The 24,653-nt window shown below is 42.2% G+C and overlaps 1 protein-coding gene across 1 annotated transcript; it reads right to left on the bottom strand.

Moving 5' to 3' along the window:
- Positions 1–19,382: 19,382 nt before the first annotated feature.
- Positions 19,383–21,944, bottom strand: adra2a (adrenoceptor alpha 2A). The gene has a single exon (XM_052083550.1). It carries the CDS (start codon positions 21,503–21,505, stop codon positions 20,240–20,242), a length of 1,266 nt encoding a protein of 421 aa, XP_051939510.1. The 5' UTR covers positions 21,506–21,944; the 3' UTR covers positions 19,383–20,239.
- Positions 21,945–24,653: the final 2,709 nt, after the last annotated feature.

The following is a 24,653-nucleotide window of genomic DNA, read 5'->3' as shown; positions in this document are numbered from 1 at the left end:
AGGAAACACCGAATGGGTAAAATCCTCCACTGGGAGCAATGCATGAAACACAATATATCAAGTGCAAGCAGATTTTTCAGCAGCCCAGGTGTCACATGTTGGAGTCCTTTTATGTCATTACTTATTCAGTCCATTTTTTTATTTTTTTTTACCAATCTTAGCTTTGGAAATCTCCAGAGATCAAGGCTAATGTGGAGGTACAACACGGAGCAACATGTTAAATAATATTGTCAACACATTTACTAAATGCATTTAACAACTGTCTATCTCTGTGACACAAATCGCATTAACCAAAAAACATCGCCTGCATGAAGAATACAGTATGTGTTCAACTGCTGCCTGAATCAACACGCAAAGATTTGCTATTCACTGTAGTAATAGATGCGAGAGCGTGACCAGTCGCGCTGCCTTAATTGTTCATTTGTATGCGTGCGGAATTAACATTTGAGTCTTCATTGAATGTAAGTGAAGCAGACATGTCTTCTCATAGACTGAAGTCACCAGTGTCTTTCTCCTACCATTGTTATTCTTTAATGTCAAGCTGTTCTGTGACAGAATAGTAAAATCGTCTTAATTTTTTTTTTTAAACAAAAAATCTACAACTCTCCTAAATCAAATTAAAGCACAAAGAACTTTGCTGTATTGACAACTTTGTCTACATCCTCTGTCTTTTTTTGGTGCAAACTGTATTTCTCTTTTAAGAACAAACATCTCAATGCTGCAGACAGTCAAGAGAATTGAAAATAAGTGTATTTTTAGATTCAAGTTGGTAAAAGTTTAATAGAAATATTTTTTTCCTTTAAACTTAATTTCACACTGATGAGGATTGCCATGCCAAGGCATTGGGAAGGAAGATTTGTGAGTGTACAAGTCATCAAATTGCAAGTAGTACATTTGTGTATTTATCGACAGACAAACACTATTTTTCCCAGTGGAAGTCAAGCGTGAGGCGCCGTCTAAATCTGCGAAGGGGTAGAGTAGACTGAGTTTTGGTATTTTCATGACGTGCGCAGTGTGGCGCTGTAAAAAACAGGTGGTTTGCGCCGTTGTGAGCATGAACACAGCGGGAACATGTTACATCACACCTGATGCATCTTCGTAGATCAGGTATTCCCAACCGGTGTGCCGTGGGAAGAAAACAAGCTGACAAAGGCCGATGACACTTGATGGTTTGAACCTTAAAATTAGTTTGAACTTTGATGTACAGTATATTTGTGTTTCTCCAAATTATATGTCATATGGGGTGTTTATACTTGAAGGTACCACTTACTCACCATCGCGTGCACTGTTGATGACGCAAATGCAGGCGGTGCTCCTCAGAGACACGTATGCAAAACAATTGCCTATTATTTGATGACTGACAGGCCTCCCTCTGCGAAAACATTCTCATCGCCCAGCTATGTTTGAAATAGCACATGCATAATCCATGATTTAGGAGTCGTAGTTGCTCTTAAAAACAAGCAGAATCATCATTTGTCTATTTTCCACTTGCACTTTCATCTTAATTGTGCCATTACGTGGTAGGTTTCTGAGTAGTGCTCCTATACTATGTCACATCAGAAAGCTACGCTCATCATCCCGCTGCAAAATTGCATCGTGATGGAAGTATGGAGGAAGTAACTTTGAGAGCACCCTCAAATTGCACACAAGGTTTCCTGCAATTGAAATCCCTTCAGGTGACCTCATGTTTCCTGTCCTGCAAATGCATTGACACCATTACCTGCCAGCTGCCTGTTGCACCTGCTCGGGCAGTGTGAGGGCACCTCTGTTTATGTGCCTGTGTGTGTGAGTGTGAGTGTGTATATTTCTTGTCTGTATGCACCGAATGTGGCATGGTGGTGGAAAGTAACCAAATACAAATACTTTTTCTACTGTCCTTTAAAACACTATTCTAAGAATGGGTGGAGACGAAGGTTAATTGGAAGAGCATTTCATCATTCTGCCTGAAAAAGATACATCGTTGAAAGTCAATAAATAATCATTTTTGGCCCCAAAATTTCACATTTCATATCTGATCATCATATCTCTCACAGGACACAACTGGTAGCCGTTACTGCTTTTGCGATATATTAGTTTTGGACTCATGACAGGAGTCGTGTATTCTTTTATTCAATTATTTATTTAGATATATATGTATGTATATATATGTATGTTAAAATGGAAATGCTGTTTTATTTTAGTTGGCGTGTTTGTTGTTTTGAACGAAAATGACATTTTCTCTTCAATATTAGGCGCATGTGGCCTGCTCGACTTCATCTCACTTCATGAAAAAATTTATTTGCAGACCCTTTAAGTCCAAGGAAGTAATATCCCCATCACCCCCCCCCCCCCCGCCCCCAATTTCAATTGAGCTTTTTGTTAATTGAGCTTTTTGTTGGTGCTGTTGTTGTTACTCATCTTACAAAGTTAGTAAAGCTATGGAGGCGCTTTTTTTTGATAGCATTAAAGTGAAGTCTCAATGCTGGCTACTTTTTTGTTTAAAAACAAAAAAGGGAAATGTTTTTCTTCTCAATATGGGCACTATGTAATTAAAGAAAAGACAACTTGTTTGTGTGCAGACAAATGTTTCTGTACCATAGTTATCAAAACAGGTATTCTATCACAGTTAAAACAGTATCTGTGCTACGTCTACACCACAGAATGTGTGTGTGTGTGTACTTTTGCCACCTCTGCTGCTCAATGCACCTGCTCCGGGAATGTGAATGCGTGTCTTTCTGCGTGCATGTGGGTGTATGAGCAAAAGCACTTCAATTATCACAAGGCAATCGCCAGGCTGTTTTTATACTTCGATATCAGATTCCCACATAATCAACGGGTCACGAGGGGGTCACCAGATTCAGGGGGAGGAAGAGGGGAAACAGATGAGGACAGGAGGCTAATGACTAGTCAGGAAAGGACAAAGATGGGGGAGGAGAAAGCAGAGTTTGGGTAAATGAAATGAGGACTTAATGAAGTAGGTGAAAGGCAAAGCGAAAACAATAACGGATAGACATGAGCGATGATGGGAGCAGAAGTGATAATCGGGGAAGAAAGAGCGCGAGCAGGGAAGTCATGATGACGAAAGAGAAAGCGACGTGGCCAGGAGGATGAGCGGGGGGAGAACAGCTCCAGAATAAGCTTTTCTGTTTATGCTTTCATTCCCTCAGAGGAAGCTCAAATCCTGTGGGAACTGACTACTGTGGAACCAGGATCCTTGTGGACGGACACACTCGCGTATGCACGCACGCACGCACGCACGCACACTGTCGACAAACTCAGCAGGGGGCTAATTGTTGCAAGCCAGACAGCTCAGTCACAATCCCTTTTCGCATCAAACACCTCCTGCGTGACAGGTTTGATTTGAGCTATTTCATGCAAACAAATCCACACACATGACCTAGCCCGGGCGTTTGAGTGTCATGGCACGTAATTGTTGATAAATACGCATCCGTGTTCTGGGAACATCTCAACTCGTTCGTCATCACGCAAGAGAGATTGATGTCTGTATTTCCCTAACATCACTCCCACATGGCCACGACAATTCCCCAAGAAACAAGCAAGGACCCAAAAAAACGTGACGGGAGCGAGTGACTGTGCCAGATGTTTGGTTTTCCCCAAAGCTCAGCTCGCACTTTGTTTTCTCACTCGGCGGTCCAGTGCTGCTTGGATTTTTGCATGCAAAAACACAAATGATTACAGCATCAGTATTCAATAGCTGGTCTTCTCCTGGCTACCGTCTACCTCTCTGCTGCTCATACGCAGCCACACTTTTTCACTCTCCCTCTTGAAGGTTTCAATTTATCACTCCCTAAAAGGATTTTCTTTGCGTGCGTGTTGCTGCTTTTAGAGTCTCTTTAAAATCCATATAAGGGCGTAAAGAAAAGAGATTAAAAGCTGAATTCGTTACAGCTAAAGGGTAAAAGCTGAGAGTAGCGAATGGAAGGATTGACCAGGAGAACATGTTGCCCCCCTCCCCCAGAAGATTGAAGCAAAGCATTTTCATTTTTCGAAAAAAAAGCATTTCAAAATCATTTCAAAAACACATTCGGGTACGTTGACCGAATGAAATTCCATTTGGAGTGGCTGTTATAATGCTACTTTGAATGACGGTGTGTTTTTTTTTTTTTTACACAAATTGTTGTATCCCGACTTCACCTAAACAAAGAACTCTCACTGAATTTTAGGGATGGTCTGATCCAATCCACTGAATCGGTATCGAGTTTGATACGGGCCACAATGTTGTCATGTTTTTATTACAACCAATCCAATCCGTCTACCCAAACTATATCACATTCAACTCCACTTTGCGCGCTATGCTAGCGGCACAGGCTAACAGTCGTTTGTGGTTTCATCGTACCGGAACTACAACCAATTCTTGCTTCTGACAACAACAAAAAATATTGCAGTGGAATCCGAGAATTATGGGAAATGTAGTCCAACTACGCTGTTGCTGTGGGCAGACAAACTCAAGCTTAGCGTTTCTGGCTGCTTGTTTGCAATGCTATAATGAGAGAGGAAAAAAAACGGTGTGTGCATTGACTTATTTACAGCTATTCAAGTGTCAACCAATACATCATTTAGCATTTGGCACAATAATAACAACCGCTTGCCAGACAAGCGATGTTCACACATTTTTTTGGTCTCCCCGAGGATCCCTTCCTCTACTCCTCTCGAAGCAACCCCTGGGTAATTGCATGGCGAACAAAAAACAATTGAGACATTCGGCGTTAGCCGACTTTTTGTGTCCGGTATGAATCTAGCGCACGAGCGCTAAATCTAACAATTAAGCATTCGATATAATGAGAAGAAACTGTTTCACATTCATACTTCACAAAGATAATGTGCCTTATAACCCTTGTGCAGTGAAAATGTTTTAAAATACAACCATTCTTTGATATTCAATTTAATTCAAAACACTATTAATCCACAAGGGGATATTCAAAAGGTGTAAAGAGCAGCAATGTAAAAACAAATAAATAAATTAAAAGCAGTAGCTGCAATTCGAATATTGCAGCTACTGTCCAGTAAAGTGCTCTGTACATTCAGTTAGTTGCAATCAGAGTGGCCCTCCTCTGCAGTGTTCTACAATGTGGACATCACGGCCTGTGACCTGATAGAAGCCACTCGAACATGAAATGGAGCGCGTATGTGAGGGGGTCATACTGGATTCTCTGAAGGTGGGGGGTTTGATGGTAGCAAAAAGAAGACAACCCGCATGTGTTTTCCTCCTTCTTTCTTTTCTGAACGTGGTGTTTTTAGATGCCAGTAACAAGCGCATTGCATCCATTTATTCTTAACTTTTACAGTGACAGAAAGAATCGTTGCGGTACAGGATTGTTATCAGATGATCCTCGAGGATGCAGTATCGGTATCGGATATGAAAAAGTGATGTTGAGCCATCGCTTTGACTTTGGACCTTGGAAAGTTTTGAGTAGGATATTTCCTTCTTTTGAGTAGCTTGGAGTACAGCCTGGATGGACCAAGGTCATTTATTTCCTATGAGTCGGGCTCTAGAGACAGGGGTGTCCAACCTCTTTTGGACCCAAGATCTACTTTTCTCGCAACCACCCTCCCGCGATCGACCTGTTACCTCACATGCGCGCACACGCATGCCCTACTAAGCAAAAGCCATAACGGCCCCTAAGATGAACTAAACTGAAAAATAAATAGACACTAAAGTTTGTGAAAAGCAATCACTGCCTACCTTTTGCAGCATGTTAACTATTGGAGCCCACGTGTGCCGTTTTAAAATGCTTCTCTCCAAGTTCCTATTCTTTGTCAGTGCCCTCGGTGAATTGTGCATGAAACAAACTCCAAATGAGAATAAATATAAACAATAAAAGATATTGCGCAACAGCTCTGATCGCAAGCTTCAATTCCAGACTGCTAACATCTTCCGGTGAGGCAGATCACACGCCACCGTAAGTTAAAAATGACCTGCTTTTTAATTTAATGTTTTTTTGGGGGGGGTTTGGTGAAAGTTAGACTTACAGGATGCTAGAGGTGCAGTGTGCACAAATATAAGAATATATAATATTAACAACACGCACATAGACACAAATGTTTTGGGTTGGGGGGGGGGGGTTCCCCTCTACGCCCCTCGCGATTGACTTGGGACCAGTCCGCAAGCTACCGGTCAATCGTGATCGACATATTGGGCACTCCTGCTCTAGAGCGATTATCTTTCATTGGTAATACACATTCAGTGATCCTTTAGAAAGGCCGTTCAGGATGTTATTGTTGCTTGTGATCCTCTTTGGTTCGGTATTGAAGAAAAATGAAGGCTGTCAGGCAAGCGCAGATGCGCTGGCACTCACTTGGCGCGACACACCACGAGCAGCTGTTATTTTTTAATTATGCACAATGTTGGGCTATTGTCTGCTTCCAAAAGCCATTTGCTCCCACCCGCTCCACTGATTCATCAACGTGTCTGCTGCGTTCATATTGGCTGGGAGCATTTTCAGAGAGAACTCTTGTGGTTTTCTTCCATTTGTTTTTTGCAAGCCGCATAACCCATTTTAGCCATAAATATTGACCATCATGTTCATTTTGAGGCTGGGCTTCGGTCTAATTTACCACTGGCATTGATATGAAAGATGATTCTTGTCCCAAGGAAATTTGATTATTCTTATTGATGGGAAGAGGTGGAGTCACATCAGCGGGCATAGTCAGCGCACTTCTAGATTAGAGGATTTTGGGTGGGAAGTGACGTATTCAGGAATTAGTGGGGTCGAGTGTGAAGAGGTTTCACGATCTTGTTGTGAAAATGGGGTGGAAGCCTTTAGCATATAAATGAGATGGACTTTGTGTTCCCACCAAAGTAGTTTGTGTACTCACTCTAAAGCTGGCCCACTACATAAAACACACCTGCGGCCCGTGCACCTCAACCCCTTTGGCGATGCTCTCAATTAGCGCTTTGCTTTCACAAGATCGAATCAGGGCCGAGTGCTTTGCTGCCTCTGTTGCTGCTGCTCTTTGTCATGCACACTCCCTCTGCTGTCATCTGCCTTGGCTACCGTCTCCTGTCCTCCCTTGCTGTATGCTACGTTCACACCCAAGATGAAATGTCCCTTTGCCCCGCGTGTCTCGTCTGACCGCGGGATACAAACATACAGTAGCCGTTTTATTCAGTCACAACAGAGAAGGGGAGGAGCTTGCCCTCCTGTGATGGGGGGAGCACGAACATCGCTAGTCAATCAGGTGGCCCGTGGTTGTTCTCAAACTTTGGCTAATGCTAGCAACTATAACAATCGCGGGTAACACTTCAAGAGCTGTAAACAAGTAAATTATCAGATTGTACAACTTCTTTGCTACCCATTCTCCAAGACTGCTCCTTTTTGGCTCGTGTTGGAGGCTGGCGGTTTAGTACAGACAGGACGGATGGGAGGAGAACACCTACGCATTCTGAGCCAGCTCATTGTGTTCTCTCTTTCCCTGATAATTGTCTGAGGGACAAACATCTAGATGGTTCGCAGTGTTTCTGATTGTGCGGCTGTCGAACAACATTATTAGTCAAAGGGAATATTTAAAGGTAGAGCAGGGGCCATTTCTCCCCCACAGTTCTGAGGATTGCGATTCGACTTTGTGTATAACATTCACCGGGGCGTTTCTTCTTGCATTGTTCAGAAGCAGCATCAATTAGTTCCACCTCCTTCGCTACATTTTTCATACCAATCACCATTAAAGGAACTGTGATACCATGAGCCGCTCGTACATTCCAATCTTCATTGTAACACAGAAGTAACAATTGTCATTTCAACTAAAAATTGAACTCTGGAGGTGAGTAGATAAATGCCCCCGACCACCATTTGTGGAATTACAGCACGGTATTGTAATACGGCAATATACTGTATATACCGCTCTACCTTTGCTATGTTTTAATTGCGTGCCATCATTATGCACTCGATGGTGTGTAACAAACTGTGGTTGGACTTCATGAGATAATCACGTGATTACACACACTTTGGGGAACCTGTTCAACTGAGGTCTTACCCAGTGTCATCCACATCCACAGCTCTCACACATCTGAAAGCCATCTTTCTGTACATGGACCGGTTTTAGCTTTTAAGTCCTCATTTTGAATCAAGCATTACGTTGAGTAAGTGTTCGGACGAGCATGATCATGCTGGCATTTTAAAAACCTCCATTTCGAGACCTATTTTGTAAAGACTTGCATTTAAAAAAAAAATGGTACTCCAAAATGCCATTTTGCAATTGTTAAATGCTTTGTGTCAATCAAACCTTTTGGTGAGGGTTTAAGAGTGCAAGATTAGGTTTTATTCGTTTTGTGTAATGGTTTTGTAAGCTTGGGTTTGTCTGTGTCACCCAAATTGTTTTCATTATTGTAATTTAGTTTTACATCTTTGCCACAGTATTGAACGATAGATAGATAGATAGATAGATAGATAGATAGATAGATAGATAGATAGATAGATAGATAGATAGATAGATAGATAGATAGATAGATAGATAGATAGATAGATAGATAGATAGATAGATAGATAGATAGATAGATAGATAGATAGATAGATAGATAGATAGATAGATAGATAGATAGATAGATAGATAGATAGATAGATAGATAGATAGATAGATAGATAGATAGATAGATAGATAGATAGATAGATAGATAGACATTAAGTTATTTCACACCTGATCATTTTTACTGCTCGAATGCCCGTATATGAGGAGGGGTTTTCATTTACTGGTGACGAAATAGCCACAACATCCCTTATTTAAGGAGGCCAAAATCTGACGATAGACGATCATTCTTTTGGGCGCGTTTCACTTCCTCCACGCTGAACATTTACGGACCATGAACTAACATGGTCCATAATGGCTAAATTGACAAATGTGATGACAAAAGCCTGATTTGTGTGTCAGAATTTCTGTGTCTTTTAGCTTGGCGAGTTTGGACACTAGTGTGCACAGCATGAGAATTAGGCAAAAGGAGTAGGCTTCAGTGGGGCATCTAAAGGGAAAGGGCTGTGAAAGGAGAACACTATCAGATTACAGTTACTGGAAGCTGTTGAGCAACATAATGGCTTGTGATCGTTCACACAATAGCTACATTGCTTTGAAATGGCTCCATTTGGACAAACCCATCACTTAGCGAGGGACCCGTGCAGAACAAGTCAGCGCAAACAAAAAGGATTCTGTACGGAGCAGCAGAAATCGACACAGGTATAGTTGGATGGTTTCCTTAGAGAGGACATACTGGGAGAAAATTGACTTTTCAATTGCTTCTGCCCAAATAGTTATGTCTTTGGGGCGCCTCCCCACTTATCCAATGCAAAATTACACAATCAAGTACATTTTGATTGAGCTACCAGGGAGTACTCTCGAGCTGCCATTTTGGGTTGGGTTTTTTTCCACAAGCAAAGCAGACTATACCGAACCACTATTGATGAAAAGCAAACAGCTAAGCAGAGCTGCAGTGCTGTTGGATGCAGCTTAGCATGCGCGAGGGCTGGGCTGTATGGCCATTTCGGGGCCGCAGGATGAGCAAAGGCTCTTTTGCATGACACAGACAGCCCAGCTCTTCTTAAAAGGGCTGTTACCAGAGGGTCAAAATGTTGCTGTAATTCTTGGTCCTTCAGGTATATTGACTGAGTTTTTTGTTTTTTATTTTACTGGTACTATGAGTTATTGTTTTTTTGTTTTGTTTTGTTTTTCCTCCGGAAGTGAAGCCGAAAGCCATACTAGAGTGGGGACTATGCAAAAATAAATAAAAATAAATAAATATCATGCCATTTGATCAGGCAAGACCCAGAGTCCTGTGCTGAATATTAGACGATACATGTTTCCTAAAAGCGGTTTGTCAGTTTGAATAAAATATTAACATCATAACACATTAGAATAAAACACAAGAAGAAAAGGACATTAGTTCATTTGGGTTAAATAAATTGTGTTTGATGTGCCTGAAAGGAGTGGGTGGAATTATCCTCTCAAATGCACTTTTGTTCAGTTTTTGTCTGTTTGTGTAAAGTGTACTGAAAGGGACTTTCAGGGAATCATTTTTAATGAAGCACCAATAATGGGTTAAATTGGCCTTCAACTCTAAACAGTTAATATTTTACTTTGACGAATATCTTCCACACCAAACTCATGAAAGCAGCTTTTTTTGGAGTGTGTTCAGTTCACTGGTAAATTAAAGGATCCACACCAAACTGTTGGTGCATAGTTGCGAGCACACGGCACATCCAGAAAGGTTCCACAACTTTACTTATTTATTCTTTTTTTTTTTTCAAAAACTACGTGAAAAGTTGGGTTTAGCATTTGGAGGAATAAAATAACACTTTTAAAACTTTTTTTTAAAATCAGAGTTGCAATAAAAAAATTCAAGATTAATTTTATTACACTGATTCAAAATTTGCACTCATTTTTCTTTCTCTGGTGGATCAGGTTTTCATCACGCTAACATAATAACAATAACAATAATATTGTGATATACTGTATCTAATAACACTTATATGAAAAGTCAGATTTGCTAGGGAAAAAAAGTAAGGACATTTTTTAAATCAGTGTTGAAAAAATACGTTAAGGAAGACATCAAGACATCTCTGATTAAAATGTGCTTTTGACCAGTGTAGTTGACTCAATTTTGAAACAAGGTTTAAACAAAACAAAATGTGGGAAAAGTAAAGCAACTTTCTGGATGCACTGTGCAATCGTTCAAAAGTTCTCATTAAAAGGAGTAAAGATTCATGAAGCCAACAGATGTAGGAGACATTATAATCGTGCGTATGATTCTTTCAAGCATATGCATGACAAACATCGAGCTATTTACCAAACAGTCGTGTCCATGAAGTAAGAGGCGAGAGCTGCAGTGAGCAGTGCTTACATGTAAACTCCTTCAAACGCCCACCGGCCCGCCCATCAGCGCGCACTAGACAACCATTACAGACACGAGAGCTTCCCACTTGTGCTGCCCTCTCCTCCGCGCTGGCACTGCTGCTCTCACCCTGACAAACTTCTATTCATCCGGGCTGTCCATCATCTGTGGAGATGACAGACAGAGTCGTCAAAGAGAGCTTTTATCCATGGAGCCACACATGCTCCTGAATAGAATTTTTACTCTCCCATCATCAGCAGCCCAACCAGCCCTTGACTCCTGATTAGTGCACTGGTGTGTCTTGTGTGTGTCCCTCCAAAAATAGGTAGACTTGTCAACTTTTTTTTTTGGTTGTATTTTTACTGATTAGGTAAACTTGTCAACTTCTTTTTTTTGTTGTATTTGTACTGATTACAATCAAAGGTAAATTAGACTTTTACTGAGCCCCCGCTACTCTCCTATGCATGTTGCTGAATACAATACAATACAGCACTGGTGTGAAACTCAAGGCTCGGGGGCCAGATTGGGCTTGCCATATCATTTTAAGCAGCCCCCTACAGCAAATGAAGTATGTATACAGTGACAATTTTACAGTTTGAGCCCTGCGAGTCCCAGGGACTTGCTGATCAGAAAAGTATGAGTACCGTTATGCATTTAAAGAGTCCCAAATGTCGAATTCTGAAATGGTCTACTTATTCAATTGCATTTGATAATAACACAAACAACAACATTGATCATAGGTTTATTTCTTATAAACAAATGCTCCAACTTTAGCTGCTTCCTCTATGATATCTCCGCAATAAACTTGCGCAACACTTGTTCGCAACACTAGTTTTAACGTTACACAACTTGGCAATCGTCTGCCGCCAAACTCGTCTCGCGAGAACGGAAATCTCGTCACACGAGATTACTTAACGCGAGATCAAAACAACAATGGTGACGATTGTCAAACTGCTATCGTTGCTGGAAAAAAAGATGTACCGCAGTTTTTTTGTTTTGTTTTGTTTTTTTGACGGAGAAGTTTCCTTGCGTTCCAAAAACGCACATTATTTGGAACCGTGCGTCCCGTGGAAGAATTATGCGTCAAGGACGCGGGACGCAGAGGTAACAAGATGGCTGTGTATATCTTGAGCGTCTTGTTAAATGTTCTGTTTCATTTTGGGTGAAAATCTCTACCAAAATATTAATTTTGTTTCCTTTACACTTCATGTACTGTAGGTGCCTGTATGCACTAAAGAACTGTAATCTGCCAAAGGGCCAAAAGAACTGTCATATATCTGGAGAAAATAGACAGAATGAGGATTCCCAAGGCGTAAACACAGTTAAGAGGTTTTGGTTTTGACTTGACCGTCAGGGGTCTCCGTCAAGATCACATACGCAATTTACGTGCTTTCATTCCTCCACGGAACACCTCAACCAATGATGGGAGTTGCTGACTGATGGACTGAGTGGCAGACCAATTGAATTTAGCAAAGGAAACAATGATAGAACCGCGGTAAAAATAAGATGACGTTCTGACCGACTGAAGATTACAGTTTAGTTTGGCTTGAAAAAAATGACAGACTGATGATGACAGATGGGTATGCAAGCCATTGACGTATGATGGACCGGCAACATTTTGTAAAATGCCCGCCACTGATTATTTGACGAATGACTCAAGTCTTTTATTTTTGTTTGGATGTTTCAGTTTTGACTGATTCTTTTTGAAGGACCATCCAGCAGGCGAAGGAGGCTTAATAAGGGAGTATGGGCTAGCAGGGCAACATGTGCTAAAGCCTATATATCCACCTTATTCCTGAGGGCTCTAATGAAGAGGAAAAAAAATATGGACGTGACTCCTTGCAAGACATCGAAAATAGCCGTGAGCAATTTGTGACAGCGCTTTCATGCCCAGGAGTGGAACATTTGTTTTTTCCTTTTCAAAACAATCATAAGTCCCCATAGCGTTTCAAAATGTCTTGCACAGATTAGGAAATTGTTGGCAGTTGTACGAACAACCAGACAAAGTTGAGTCTGTAGCTACAAGAGCAATGCTTTGAACATAAACCCCAGACGAGGAGACAATTGGTTGTCACGTAGCAAGGTGGTGGTGGACCCCAAAAAGCAGGCAGGAGGGAGGAGCGGGGTGTATTTTAAAACAAAGAAAACTAAATCCAAAACACACAAAGTCCAAAGTATCAAACAAAAACCATGACTAAATCTAAAACTTGAATGAACTAAACATGATAGAAAACAAGAGCAAACAGCAACACACATGACAATAGCAATAAGCAACAATGACCCGACACCGAGTCCTTTTATACCACTAATTACCAAATGACCAACAGGTGTGCAGCTGCCAGGGCAGCCCTACAGTGCCACCTGTTAGTCCCTAAACCGAATTATGACATTGGTACAGTTTTCAGCATCAACTCGAGCATGAGGAACACAGAAGGCTGAAAACCATCATTTGAAAGCATCACCTAAACATCTTAACGAATCGCGACTTTTTAACTCTGTAGGTACTCAAACGCCTCGGAGCTTTTGAGATTGCGCATTGCCTCACAGTATAAAGTGACAGAGTTAAAAAAAAAAGTAGCTAACTATGCAAGCTACTTTTTCATCCGCTACATGAGGAGGAAGCGGGATTGAAATATTTTCTCTTTTAAACTTTAACAACAAGCGTTCACACATTAAGTCTTTAACCATCATAGAAATTGGACTTGTGCTACCAGTTATGCCCGTTCTGGTTCATACCGAAAGCCGAGCCAATAATTCACACGGAGCCTCGTGGCGCTAGGAATTGGGTGGATGAGAAACATAAGTACAGTCATAGAAATATTCCATTTCATATTGTGTGTGTGTGTGTGTGCCATTCAGAGTTCATCAAGCTGCCAAATAGATTGCAGTCAAACATGAACCTAAAAGACAAAATTGAATCAAAAACGTTTATGATCATGGCATTTTGAGGTGACTTTAACTTGTCAATTCAAAATGGTTCCAGTAAAACTATTCTAACATTTCTTTTCAATAAACCGGAGCACTTTTAATGTCTTGAGGACCGATGTGTTTTGCTTTTAAGTACATTCCAGAAGAGTGGAAACCCTTGAACTATCCTTGACCCAGGCTCAAGAGCAAACAGTTTAACATAAAGAGCTATTAATAGCATCTAAAATTGTCAAACTACAAAAAGAGCAACAGTCCCTTGACCGATATAAATCCCCTTCATCCTCCCATGATCCTGAGCAAAAAAATCACTGTTGCAAAGTAGGCCATAACATTTGACAAATATTTCGTGTGATTTTCTAAAAATAAACACATCGGCTTCATAAAATCTCAAAGTGTATTTCTTCTACTCTCTCGGGAACTGTGCTTTCTGAACTATATTTTACATAAAAGTGATTGGCTTCTTTGATAAGCTAAGTCGCCTTTTCTTTGTTCTTGTTTTTTTTTTTTTTTTTTGCGCATCTTCATTCCCTTCTGCACACTTCTAAAAGGCAGTTTGGGGAAAACAACAAGAAAAAATACACATTTTCATACAACCAGATAATTATTCAAGATAAGTGAAAATTTTGAAAATTATTTGTGTTCACTGGGAAATGGTTAAAAAGCTTGCTTTTCAAACAGGGTGTACTCATTGCTGTTCATCTGTGTACATCATATCTAATGTCAGGATTTCCATCTTTTTTTAAAGGCCTTCCTTCAATCAAAAAAAAAAAATACTGATGAGTCTCATTTACAAATGCATAAATGGATTCCAGCTTTGACGTTCCGCACTTTAGTCAGGTGATATCAAGTAGCTGGGCTCTATCCTAAGGAGAGGGACGCGACATGAATGCAGTGGACGTACCGAGTTACCATGGAGACTGTTAAAAATCATTTGATTGAATAAAAGTAAACAGGAGGTACAACTTTACTCTGCTGCTCCTGACTGAGGCTGTCTGTGATCTCTCCTCATGCTCCGATGGGTTTTCCATTGCCGTTGCCCTGGGAGTGGCCTGCATTCAATTGAGAAACTCTTTATGTCTGCGCTTTAATGATACATTTCTCGTCTATATTGTCCCTAAACTGTTTCAGGCATAAAACAGACCCCACCATTCCCCACCCACCCCTGCCTACAATCTTCTAACTTTGGAAAACATTTTCAAACAGGGACACGAAAGCCAGCAACATGTCCCTCCTTCGGCCAGAATGAATTGCCTGGCAGGTCTAATAAACACGTTGCATAGTGCAGCGCGGTCTCTGGGACCATCTGAGCTGATTGCTCTCGATCATAATGAGCTCCTGGAAAATAAATTTGTCTCGACAAATTATTTTCCAGGGAAATATCTGCTGGCCCGGCATTGTTTTGCGTTTCCAATCTTACCCAGAGGCTTGACAGCTAATCAGCTCCTCTTAATGAGACTGGAATCCCATTTGAAATGATAGCTGTGAGACACTTTTGAAAGTCTTGTCTGAAAAATGAGCCAGTAGCTAGCGATGACGCCGCTTGGCTCTCAAACACTCCTGGATGACGCTGGTCACATAGACTGCAAAGACACCCCTGTGAAATTGCCATATTCAAATGGGACTAATAAGTAGGGGGAAAAAAAAAACAAGCGTGAGTCATCGGTGACTCTGTAAATAGTTATATTGAAATCCTCCCGAATGGGTGGATGTCACTCTACAAAACACATGCACACCGGTTTGTCGTATGTGGGTGCCACACTTAACACTCATCATCACCGTGTCCTTTTCACCCCAACACCTACGTAGCGTTTGCACACAGCCGACACACCCATCCTCCCACATCTTTGCGCAAAAGAAATGAAATCGGCCTTTGCTTTCAGATGTGTTACAAATGCAACTTTTTCTGCCTTGTCTCATTCACGTGTACAAATGAGCGCCAGTCCTCAAAGTTTGCCGGCTCCTGTTGACACTTTATCCACGTCTCTTTGAATTGTAGCCCCGCTCAGCCACCCAGCTCAGCCTTCTGGTGACAGATGTGCACTCTAACATGATGATCCATGCTTCGATTCGATTCCCAGAGGCGACGTGTGTGCGCGTGCGTGTGTGTCTGCGTACGGGGGCGGGGGGGATCTTCTGACTTCATCAGCCGGCTTCCTCCAATAGGCTCTCGGTAAGTAATCACTGTTACTTGGTGAGGAATCGGTTACCAAGATGCAAAGAGATAGTGGGAGCAAAGACGAGCAAAAATGGACACATTCATCAATGAATGTCAATTGCCCAGCCGGGCTTTCTCACACTGAAAGGAGTCCAAAATCAAAGAGATGAAATAGTCTTCCGAAGCGATGTGCCGTGATATATAGAAAACATAGGCATTCTAGGTGACGGGGCAATGCGGGCAACATATTGTAGGAGCATAAATGGATTACATGGGTGACTCCAGCAAAATTGGCCACAAAGGTGACACGCGACATGAGGAGAATATTTGATGTGAGTTCTCTGCCCCAAGCAAAAGAAAGGGCACCGGAGGCAGGAACAGCCGTGATGCAGGCAAAACAGCTGATGAAGCTAATAGAAGTGAACTGGATAGAGATCCAAAAGGCAAAATATACAAATTTCCCTTAGACAATATGGTAAAGATATTAGAAAAAGCATAAACTACGTGGGTGACCAAGATGACCCAAGCAAAAAAAGCCGACACTGGTGCCACAAGTGATTTTGATCACTGATCCCCACCCACCGGGACACTTTTTGACCAGGCTGCGGAGGTCTGTATAGATCAGGGGTCCCCAAACTTTTTCCTGTGAGGGCCACATAAATTTTCCCTTCTCTGATGGGGGGCCGGTGTTAGTTTGTTACATCAACGATCGTAGGGGAGCTTAAAAAAATTTATTGTTTTCCAGAAAGCCACACATAACCAAATAACCCTTTCCAGGTTCTTTACAGAAAAAAAGTCAGGAAACAAATAATAACACTATTAATAAAATAAATAATAACTGAAAAACCCTCTCTGAGTTCTTCACAGAAAAAAACAGGAAATAAATAATAACTAAACAACTCTCTCCCTGAATAGCCCCTTGAAATCCACAAAAAAAAAAGTTCTGCCATCTACGAGAACGCCACCTATCTTGTCTTGTTTATGTCTGCTACCGTCTTGTTCACGTGTTCTACTAATTGTCCTTGTGTCTCCTTTGATCTGAGACACAACTGAAACACTGAAACATGCTATGGAGTGTAAATAACTTTGTGACCTTGATTTGAACCCTATTTGCGTCATGGGTCATTTTGCCCCGAAGACCACCTTTGTACTTTTTTTTGTACAGCTTCCATGGAAATGTGAATAAAAACAACATTTCAATTTTTCTGCACTTGGGGACAATCTAGGAAAAGTCATAAAATTTCAAGTTAAAAAATTATCATTTAGGGTTTTTTTGGGGCGTTTTTAACACCCCGTAGTTTGGGGACCCCTGGTATAGATTAAAGAATTGATTTATTTTATTTTTTTAACGCACCATATTTCTGGTTTATCCAGCATCCAAGGCAGAAAAAATATTTTATTTTGAAAATTGACCGCATTCTCTCCCTTACATTCATCTATGACGGACATATCAAGAAGCTAATCGTCTCAGACGTGTAACGCTAATACTGTATTAAAGCCACAAGCTAGCAACACGATATTTGCTCTGTGGTGACTTATGGTGGAGCATTTCAGGAGAGCGCCGCCAATATGGTGACATAAAAATGCGGCTTCACTTTTGTTATTTCTACAAAACACCTCAGTTTTTGTGTTGCTCGTATTATCCATCCACTTCATTTAAGGTATTTGTTCTGTCGAATCTGTTGCATGTTTTTGTTAATTACCTGGTGCTGGCACTGCTAGTAAAGGTACATAAAAATGAGTTGTCGCATGTTATCTATGAGACAACTGCCCCCATCCCTCTCCCTCACTTAATTTTTAGAATGTAGCCCCCACGCTGAGTTTCTCCCTACATGACTTGCTGAAGATTATTTTGTTTTGTTTTTCTTATTTAATATAGTCACTTTGAGTCATTATAGCCTAGTAGGGGAAAATTCACCTCACATTCCAATGTATGCAATTTGTGACACACCACACGTGAAAAACCAGATCACAAATATGCAAGCAGGCAGGCAGGGAAAGATTCAGAGTGAAGGAGGTGCACGCTCCAAAAATGTTTTCAATTTTGGGACTCCAACTAGTCACCTCCGACTCCGTGGCCCAATTTCTTGCAGCCTGAGCTCCTTCTGCCCCAGGAAGCACCATCATCAAGGACTACACTGATCGTATCAGCCAAAAGCTAAGCGGAGCTGCACAGTGATCAGCATATGTATTCTATATATATTATATATTATTATACATTCTGATGTGTGTCAAGTGCCACAAGTTCGATCAATGAAGTCGCCGGTCAATGAAATAGCCGATGGGCTCAGTGCTGGTAGGTGTTGTGCGCAATCTCTCCGCTGTATGCGCCATCAAATAAGATTGGAACCCGTGCTGTCTTTATGTGGGCATTTGCTTTTTTTTCTTGACCCTCGGGCAAGTAGTAGCTTGCTTGCGGCTTGTCCGGATGGAACACATGTCACATGCATGCATTAACCATTCCAAACTGTGTGTGTTGGGGGGGGGGGATCTCCTTTAAATTTAAAGTTTAGTCCGCTACTGTAACAAGGTGAACTTGTGAAGCCAGGGAAGCATCTGCCAACTGTTTACATGTTCAAATACACATTTTCACCCACCCCACTCTCTTTCTCACAGGCCCACACACTGAAATGATGTCGACGCGCAGGAAGAAACTGGGCACACAGCAGCCGCTAGACGGATTAGCAGAGGAACTCTCAGAAGCATAATTGATCTTCCTGAGGAGGGCCTTGTTAAAAATCCTGCGCCTGGTAGACGGAACACTTTTACTTACGCTCCCTCTGCTGGGAAAAGCGGAGTTCTGTGGATTCACCGTGGCTCTTTTGTTTCACCCGCCACCCGTCTCTTTACGCTTGACAGAGCCAGGCGCGAAAAGGGAAAGACATTCTGGTTTGACGAGCTTGTTACTTTATGACACCTACACCACAACACAAAAGTGAAACCGAACCATTACCTCTGTGATTTCTTGCTTCTCAGTGCTTCGCGCACGCACTGGATTCATAAGCTCTGTATACCCTGAAGCCTCTCAGATAATGAGAAATGTTATTTACTGTGGAGAATCGGCCATATGAAATAAAACATCTTCTATCTAATCCCAGACATGATTAATTCAGGCCCAGAGAATATTTACACATGTTGAATTCAGGCGCATTAAAAAGGCTCCTTTTTTAATTGCTTGTAAAGGTCGGACTCACTGCTAGTTTACTTTTTCCTCTTACATTTTGGTGGAAGGTCAGTCATGGGCACTAATTTACAATCATTCATTAAAGTGGACTTCTTTATCGCATGACTGAGATAAAACCGCAGCTTTCATTTCCAGAGTTCTGTCGAATCATTTTTTGGAATAAAAATGTCAGACTATGTGTGTGTATGTATATATATATATATATATATATATATATACACACACACACATACACACACACACACCAGCTGATGCGAGATTACATCACCAAATTGATATCACAAGTTAATGTGCAGCCCGGAAACAGTTTCAGGGAATGAGTTTTATTCAAGTGCCACCATTTCCCCAATATTTTGATCAGCATCATGAACACCAGACAGTTTTCATATCGTACAAAATGGCACAATACAGTATCCATAGCAATATTTAGACAGCTTTTCGACATCAAATAATAGCAAAATAAAACCATGCCATTGACTCGGATGTCTTTATAAAAATAAAAAAAACAAATACACTTACAATGAATTTACTGCTGAGTGCTCCCTTGTGTTATCAAGTTCTGTGCTGAAGCTGTTGCGGAAGATGTTTTTCAAATCAACAGAAATCAAGCTAATGGTGCATGTACAGCCCATTTGGCTAAAGCCTCTTCGGTAGTGGCGCAGCGTGGAGGGAAAGGTGTGGCCTCCTCGGGTGAAAAAAAAATTTAGTGGGGCTGGGGGCCATATTTGGAAAAAAAAAATACTGTAATATACATTGCATCGTCATGGAAGTAGCACAGATCAGATTATTTCCGATACCGGTCAGCATTCTCACTAACCAAAATCATTTTCTTTCTTAGACTGATGAATGGACAGAGTGATGGGCAGTGCCACAAACAACCCAATGTGTTTTGTAAATTATACCAACACTGGACAAATTTTGGCTCCACTTCTGGAGCATTAGCTTCAATTACGTTAACCCAAATGGCTCAGCGCTGGATTGATGGGAGCGAACCGAGTCATAGGAACACAAAGATTTTCCTGGACGCTGGCTACCAACGCTACAATAATCCTCTCCCCAATAGTCACACCCGGAGCATATTCACATTTTTATATATCAGATGTGTGCAGAAAGTGTGTGTGGGCGTGGGGGGGGGGGTATCTACAAGAACTGCAGTCCATCATCCATATCGTCTGGCATCCCTTTTGCACAGTATCTTCTTGAAGGATCTGCGGAAGTCATTATTAAAGATGGTGTAGATGATGGGGTTCAGCGCGCTGTTGCAATAGCCGAACCAGAAGAAGAACTTGAAGAGGGTGTCTGGGATGGGGCACGAGTTGCACAGCGTCATCAGCATGTACGTAAAGAAGAAGGGGAACCAACAGATGACGAAGACTCCGATGACCACCGCCAGGACAAAAGTGAAGCGTTTCTCTCGGTTCTGCCGACCCTTCCAGCGGCTTCCTTTGGAGCGCTTCTTCTGCACCTCGCCGTCCCCCGGCTTGATTTTACTTCTGCTCTTGGCGGCTTTCTTCTTCATGGAGCAGGGATTGTTGACTTTGTGGTCAGAAGAGGACGACTCCTCAATGTCCACACCGTTGACCTCGCCTTCTTTGCCTCCGACTCCTTCCTTCAGCTCGATGTCCTCGTGCTCCTTCAGCTTCTCTGCCTCACCTGCGCCCACCCCATTCGCCTTCTGGTTGGAGGTTGCGACAGTGTTCGACTTGTCTATCCGCTTGCGGTCCCCCGGGGGCGCCCGCGTCCTCTTTTTGGCGATCTGGTAGATGCGGATGTAGACCAGCACCATGATGACACAGGGGAGGAAGAAGGAGCCGATGCAGGAGGAGATGACGTACCACTTTTTGTTGTTGATCTTGCAAACGGGGTCCTCCTTGCTGTTTTCCTTCTCCATGGTGATTAGCGGCGGGAAGGAGATAACAGCTGCGATGACCCAAACGATGAAGATGATGCACTTGATGCGGCGCGGCGTCCTCTTCAGGTTGTACTCGATGGCTTGCGTGATGGACCAGTAGCGGTCCAGACTGATGGCACAGAGGTGTGCAATGGAGGCGGTGCAGAAAAGAACATCTAGGGCCAGATAGATCTCGCACCATATCTCCCCAAAGTACCAATATCCCATGATCTCATTAGCCAAGGAGAAGGGCATCACCAGGGTGGCCACTAAAATGTCCGCCGACGCAAGAGACACGAGGAAGAGGTTCTGTGGAGCCCTCAGAGCCCGGCTTGTGAATACGGCGATGACCACCAGTACATTTCCAAACACAGTGAGCAGTATTATGATGCTCACCAGCACCATGAGTGGCAGGGAACTGTGCAGGCTCAACGGGATCACCCCTGGGAGCGTCTGGTTGGTGTTGTTGTCGAACTCCATGCTGGCGGATTGTCCTGCTTCCCGTGCGATAAACGCCAGGTTGACAATTATCATCCGCAAGGATGCATACAGCTACACGTTCAACATGGGACACGGAGGGAATGAATCAGTCCTTTGGGGACAGGCTGGTCACGGAGAAGGTGTTTTTTTTCCACCTGAAAACATGAAGTTTAATCAGTTTTTTTTAAATTGATATTAACTTGAATTGATCAAACTATAATAGTCCGTGTTCATTATTGTTCTGTTCCACACATGCGCAGGGAATTATCAAGGCAAGGGCACTCCTCCCCCTTCCTAATAATGAAAAGGTGTGTGACTTTAATTGAATTGTGGGGGAATCATTGCATTGGTCAAGGGAATCTTGACGGCACTCAAGGAAGCACACGAGCATCACCATTTCATTTGCTGCTTCCGCAAAGCTATATCAAGCATATCCTACACTCTTAATAGATAAATATATTCCATTATGAGTCTTTCTTTCAAAAAAATCTCTCTCCATATGTATATATATATTTAATACATATATTTAACTATATATATTTACGATATGTATTTACTTCAAAAGTGCGGCGATTGAAATCATGATTAGGAACACATACGCAAAACGTTTTATATTCCGTATTTATATGATGCAAACTACGATTCCCAATCTATGACGTCAGCGCCTATTTGAAAGAGCATGTAAAGTGGAAACAGCGTTACCTGAGGCAGGAGTGACCCTCCCGGTGGTCAAGTGACATTAACAACTGTCGGCGTGAAACTTCTTGAAGCGGATCATGACGAAGCGAAGAAGATCCATCCAGGAGGCGGCTAAAAAGTCATCTCTGCCCGGACTACCTTCCACGGGAGTACGGAACGTACTCGTGCCCAACATTTGAGGAGCCAATAAAGCGCTAATCATGTTCTTATTGCGTTGTTACGCTAAGCGGCCGCTGCTGAGCTCCGGTGTGCGTTCTGTGGGCTTCTTGTTCTCCAAGTGCGCTTCGCCGGGCGCCACTCCCTCGCTTTATAGCCCGCACGCTGTAAGAAGTGACCCGCCACGCAGCTCCGCGCTACGTGCGGGCGCGTTGACGTGTGCCACCGAGGTCCCCCCCGCCCCCCAACTCTCAGAAAAATAAAAAATAAAACCCGAGCTGATCCATGAGAATATTTGTTTTATCACCGCTGCCTGGAAGCTGACTGCAAACGCGGAAGGAAGTAATTGCCTTAATGGCGCTTTTGTTCCTCGATTGTAGCGGTCCACGGCCAAACATTTACTTGACCGACCGTCACCACAAATTGAGGACACCCCAGAAGTGAACAACAGGATTCCCAAATTTGGTCACGGCCCCGTGATGAGTGAAATGCGATGGAATTGATCATCATGTTAACAGGCATTTATAGATTTTATTTTTAAATATTTTTTTACTTGACTTTTATTTTAAAACTCGCTTATCTACTTCAAAATCCTGATTGTGTAAAGCCAAGGATTTCTTTCTGTATTTTAGGGAGGAGCTTCGGTTAGCTTTGATGGTTGAAACTAGAAATTGAACCTAGAAATTGACTGAAATTGTCACGGCTGCCTGTGAGTGTTTTTGCTTTGCCAAGAGGTCACTAAAAAGTGCAGCTATAACCAGTCAAAGATGTCTTGTTATTCTTTTGACAAGTGACAATTGTAAGTTTCATTATTCTCATTTTTTTCCAGTTCAAATGAATTGACATTACACCAAAGTGCGAGCAAGCTTTGTTTTTTCACGGAACACACAATAGTTTGTAAGGACTCTTGATGGCAGCCTTTTGGATCTGCTCCAGCAGCCTGATTGGGGGCTTTTTTCCCCTTAAGTCCTGTAGACATCATGACAGTAATCTAGCCAATTGAAAATAAAAGCATGAATACGTTTTCCTACGTCTCGTTGAAATAGGAAACCCTCAATACGAGCTACGTTTTTCAGGTGGTAAGAGGCAGATTCCGTCATAGCTGTTAAGTGGTTGCTAAAATGTATGTCCGAGTCAATAATTGCACCTAGATTTCTGCCTTGATTTGTCGCTTTCAATGAAGTTAAGATGAGCACTGATCTTGGACCTTTCATTTGTGAGGCCCAAAACAACTACCACCACTTACTTGGCACTAAATAAGATAGCTGTGAACATTTGATTCGCTTAAGAAAAGAACGGACGGAGGGGTGTGGAAGACATTTGGTAACGCAAATGAATCTATGACACAAAATGCAATTCAAAATGCCTAAAAACATCATTGTACTAGCCCCAATTCAGCAAGTCCAAAGAATCGATTAAAAGAAAGATGTCTTCCTATCCAGCAGGAAGCGACAACATCATGCATTCAAGTAATCAATTGAAGTTAGAGCTCAAATAAATTGTAAATGGAAGTTGCTGTGATTGTTGTAGAAATTACACATGTATTGCGAATGCCAGAGTATAAAGTGGTTTTTCCACATGTGCCCTGCAATTGACTGGCGACCCACTCCAACTGTCCCCACTCCTTGCCCAGAGACACCAGGGATAAGCTCCAGATCACCTCTGACCCCACAGAAAATGTCTGGCTGCATAGATGGACTTTTTAAAGCAAGCTACACACCCTGCTGGGACGGGCATTTTTTGCAGCGGTGCAGCTGGTTGCCTAGCAGCAGTCAGAGCCTCCTACCTTATGTGCATGCGTGGATGGATCACCTCCAGCATGTTGTCATTAGGCTTTCGACACCTTCCATTTGTGACAAGTGCAACACACGTGAAAAATGTTGAGCTCGTCTCACTCGTGTGATCGCGGACGAAACTTGAGCGATACTCACCCGGCAAGCACGCGGAAGCCGTCAGTCATTCTCACACTGTAAACCGAGTGCTATTGCCTTAAACTCAGACTTTGGCCCATCAGGTTTTGCTCCTGTGTATCTGCTGGAGACAAGACATACTCTAAGCGAGCCGTGACGAGGCAAATATGCAAAACCTGAACAAAGTATTTGCTTTACAAGTCAACCTCATCACGATTAGGGTTTAAGCATACATTGTGTCGGCAAGAAAGTAAAAACGTGGCACTTGGTAACACAACCATAGCAAAAACAAACGAAAGAAGAGCAGCCGCATCCCTGGGGAGAAAGAAAACAGGTTTTTGCACACATGCACGCAATAAAATAAAATAAAAATTACACAGCCATGTTTGCAGTCCGAAACATTCTTGGGACAGTATTGATAAGGTTCTTAAACACAC

Source organism: Hippocampus zosterae, chromosome 13 (genome assembly GCF_025434085.1).
Source record: "Hippocampus zosterae strain Florida chromosome 13, ASM2543408v3, whole genome shotgun sequence".
Classification (NCBI taxonomy): domain Eukaryota; kingdom Metazoa; phylum Chordata; class Actinopteri; order Syngnathiformes; family Syngnathidae; genus Hippocampus; species Hippocampus zosterae.
This window is presented reverse-complemented; position numbering and strand designations above follow the sequence as displayed.

Coding starts and splice junctions, on each gene's coding strand:
- adra2a (XM_052083550.1), bottom strand. CDS start 21,505: ATGATAATTGTCAACCTGGCGTTTATCGCACGGGAAGCAGGACAATCC.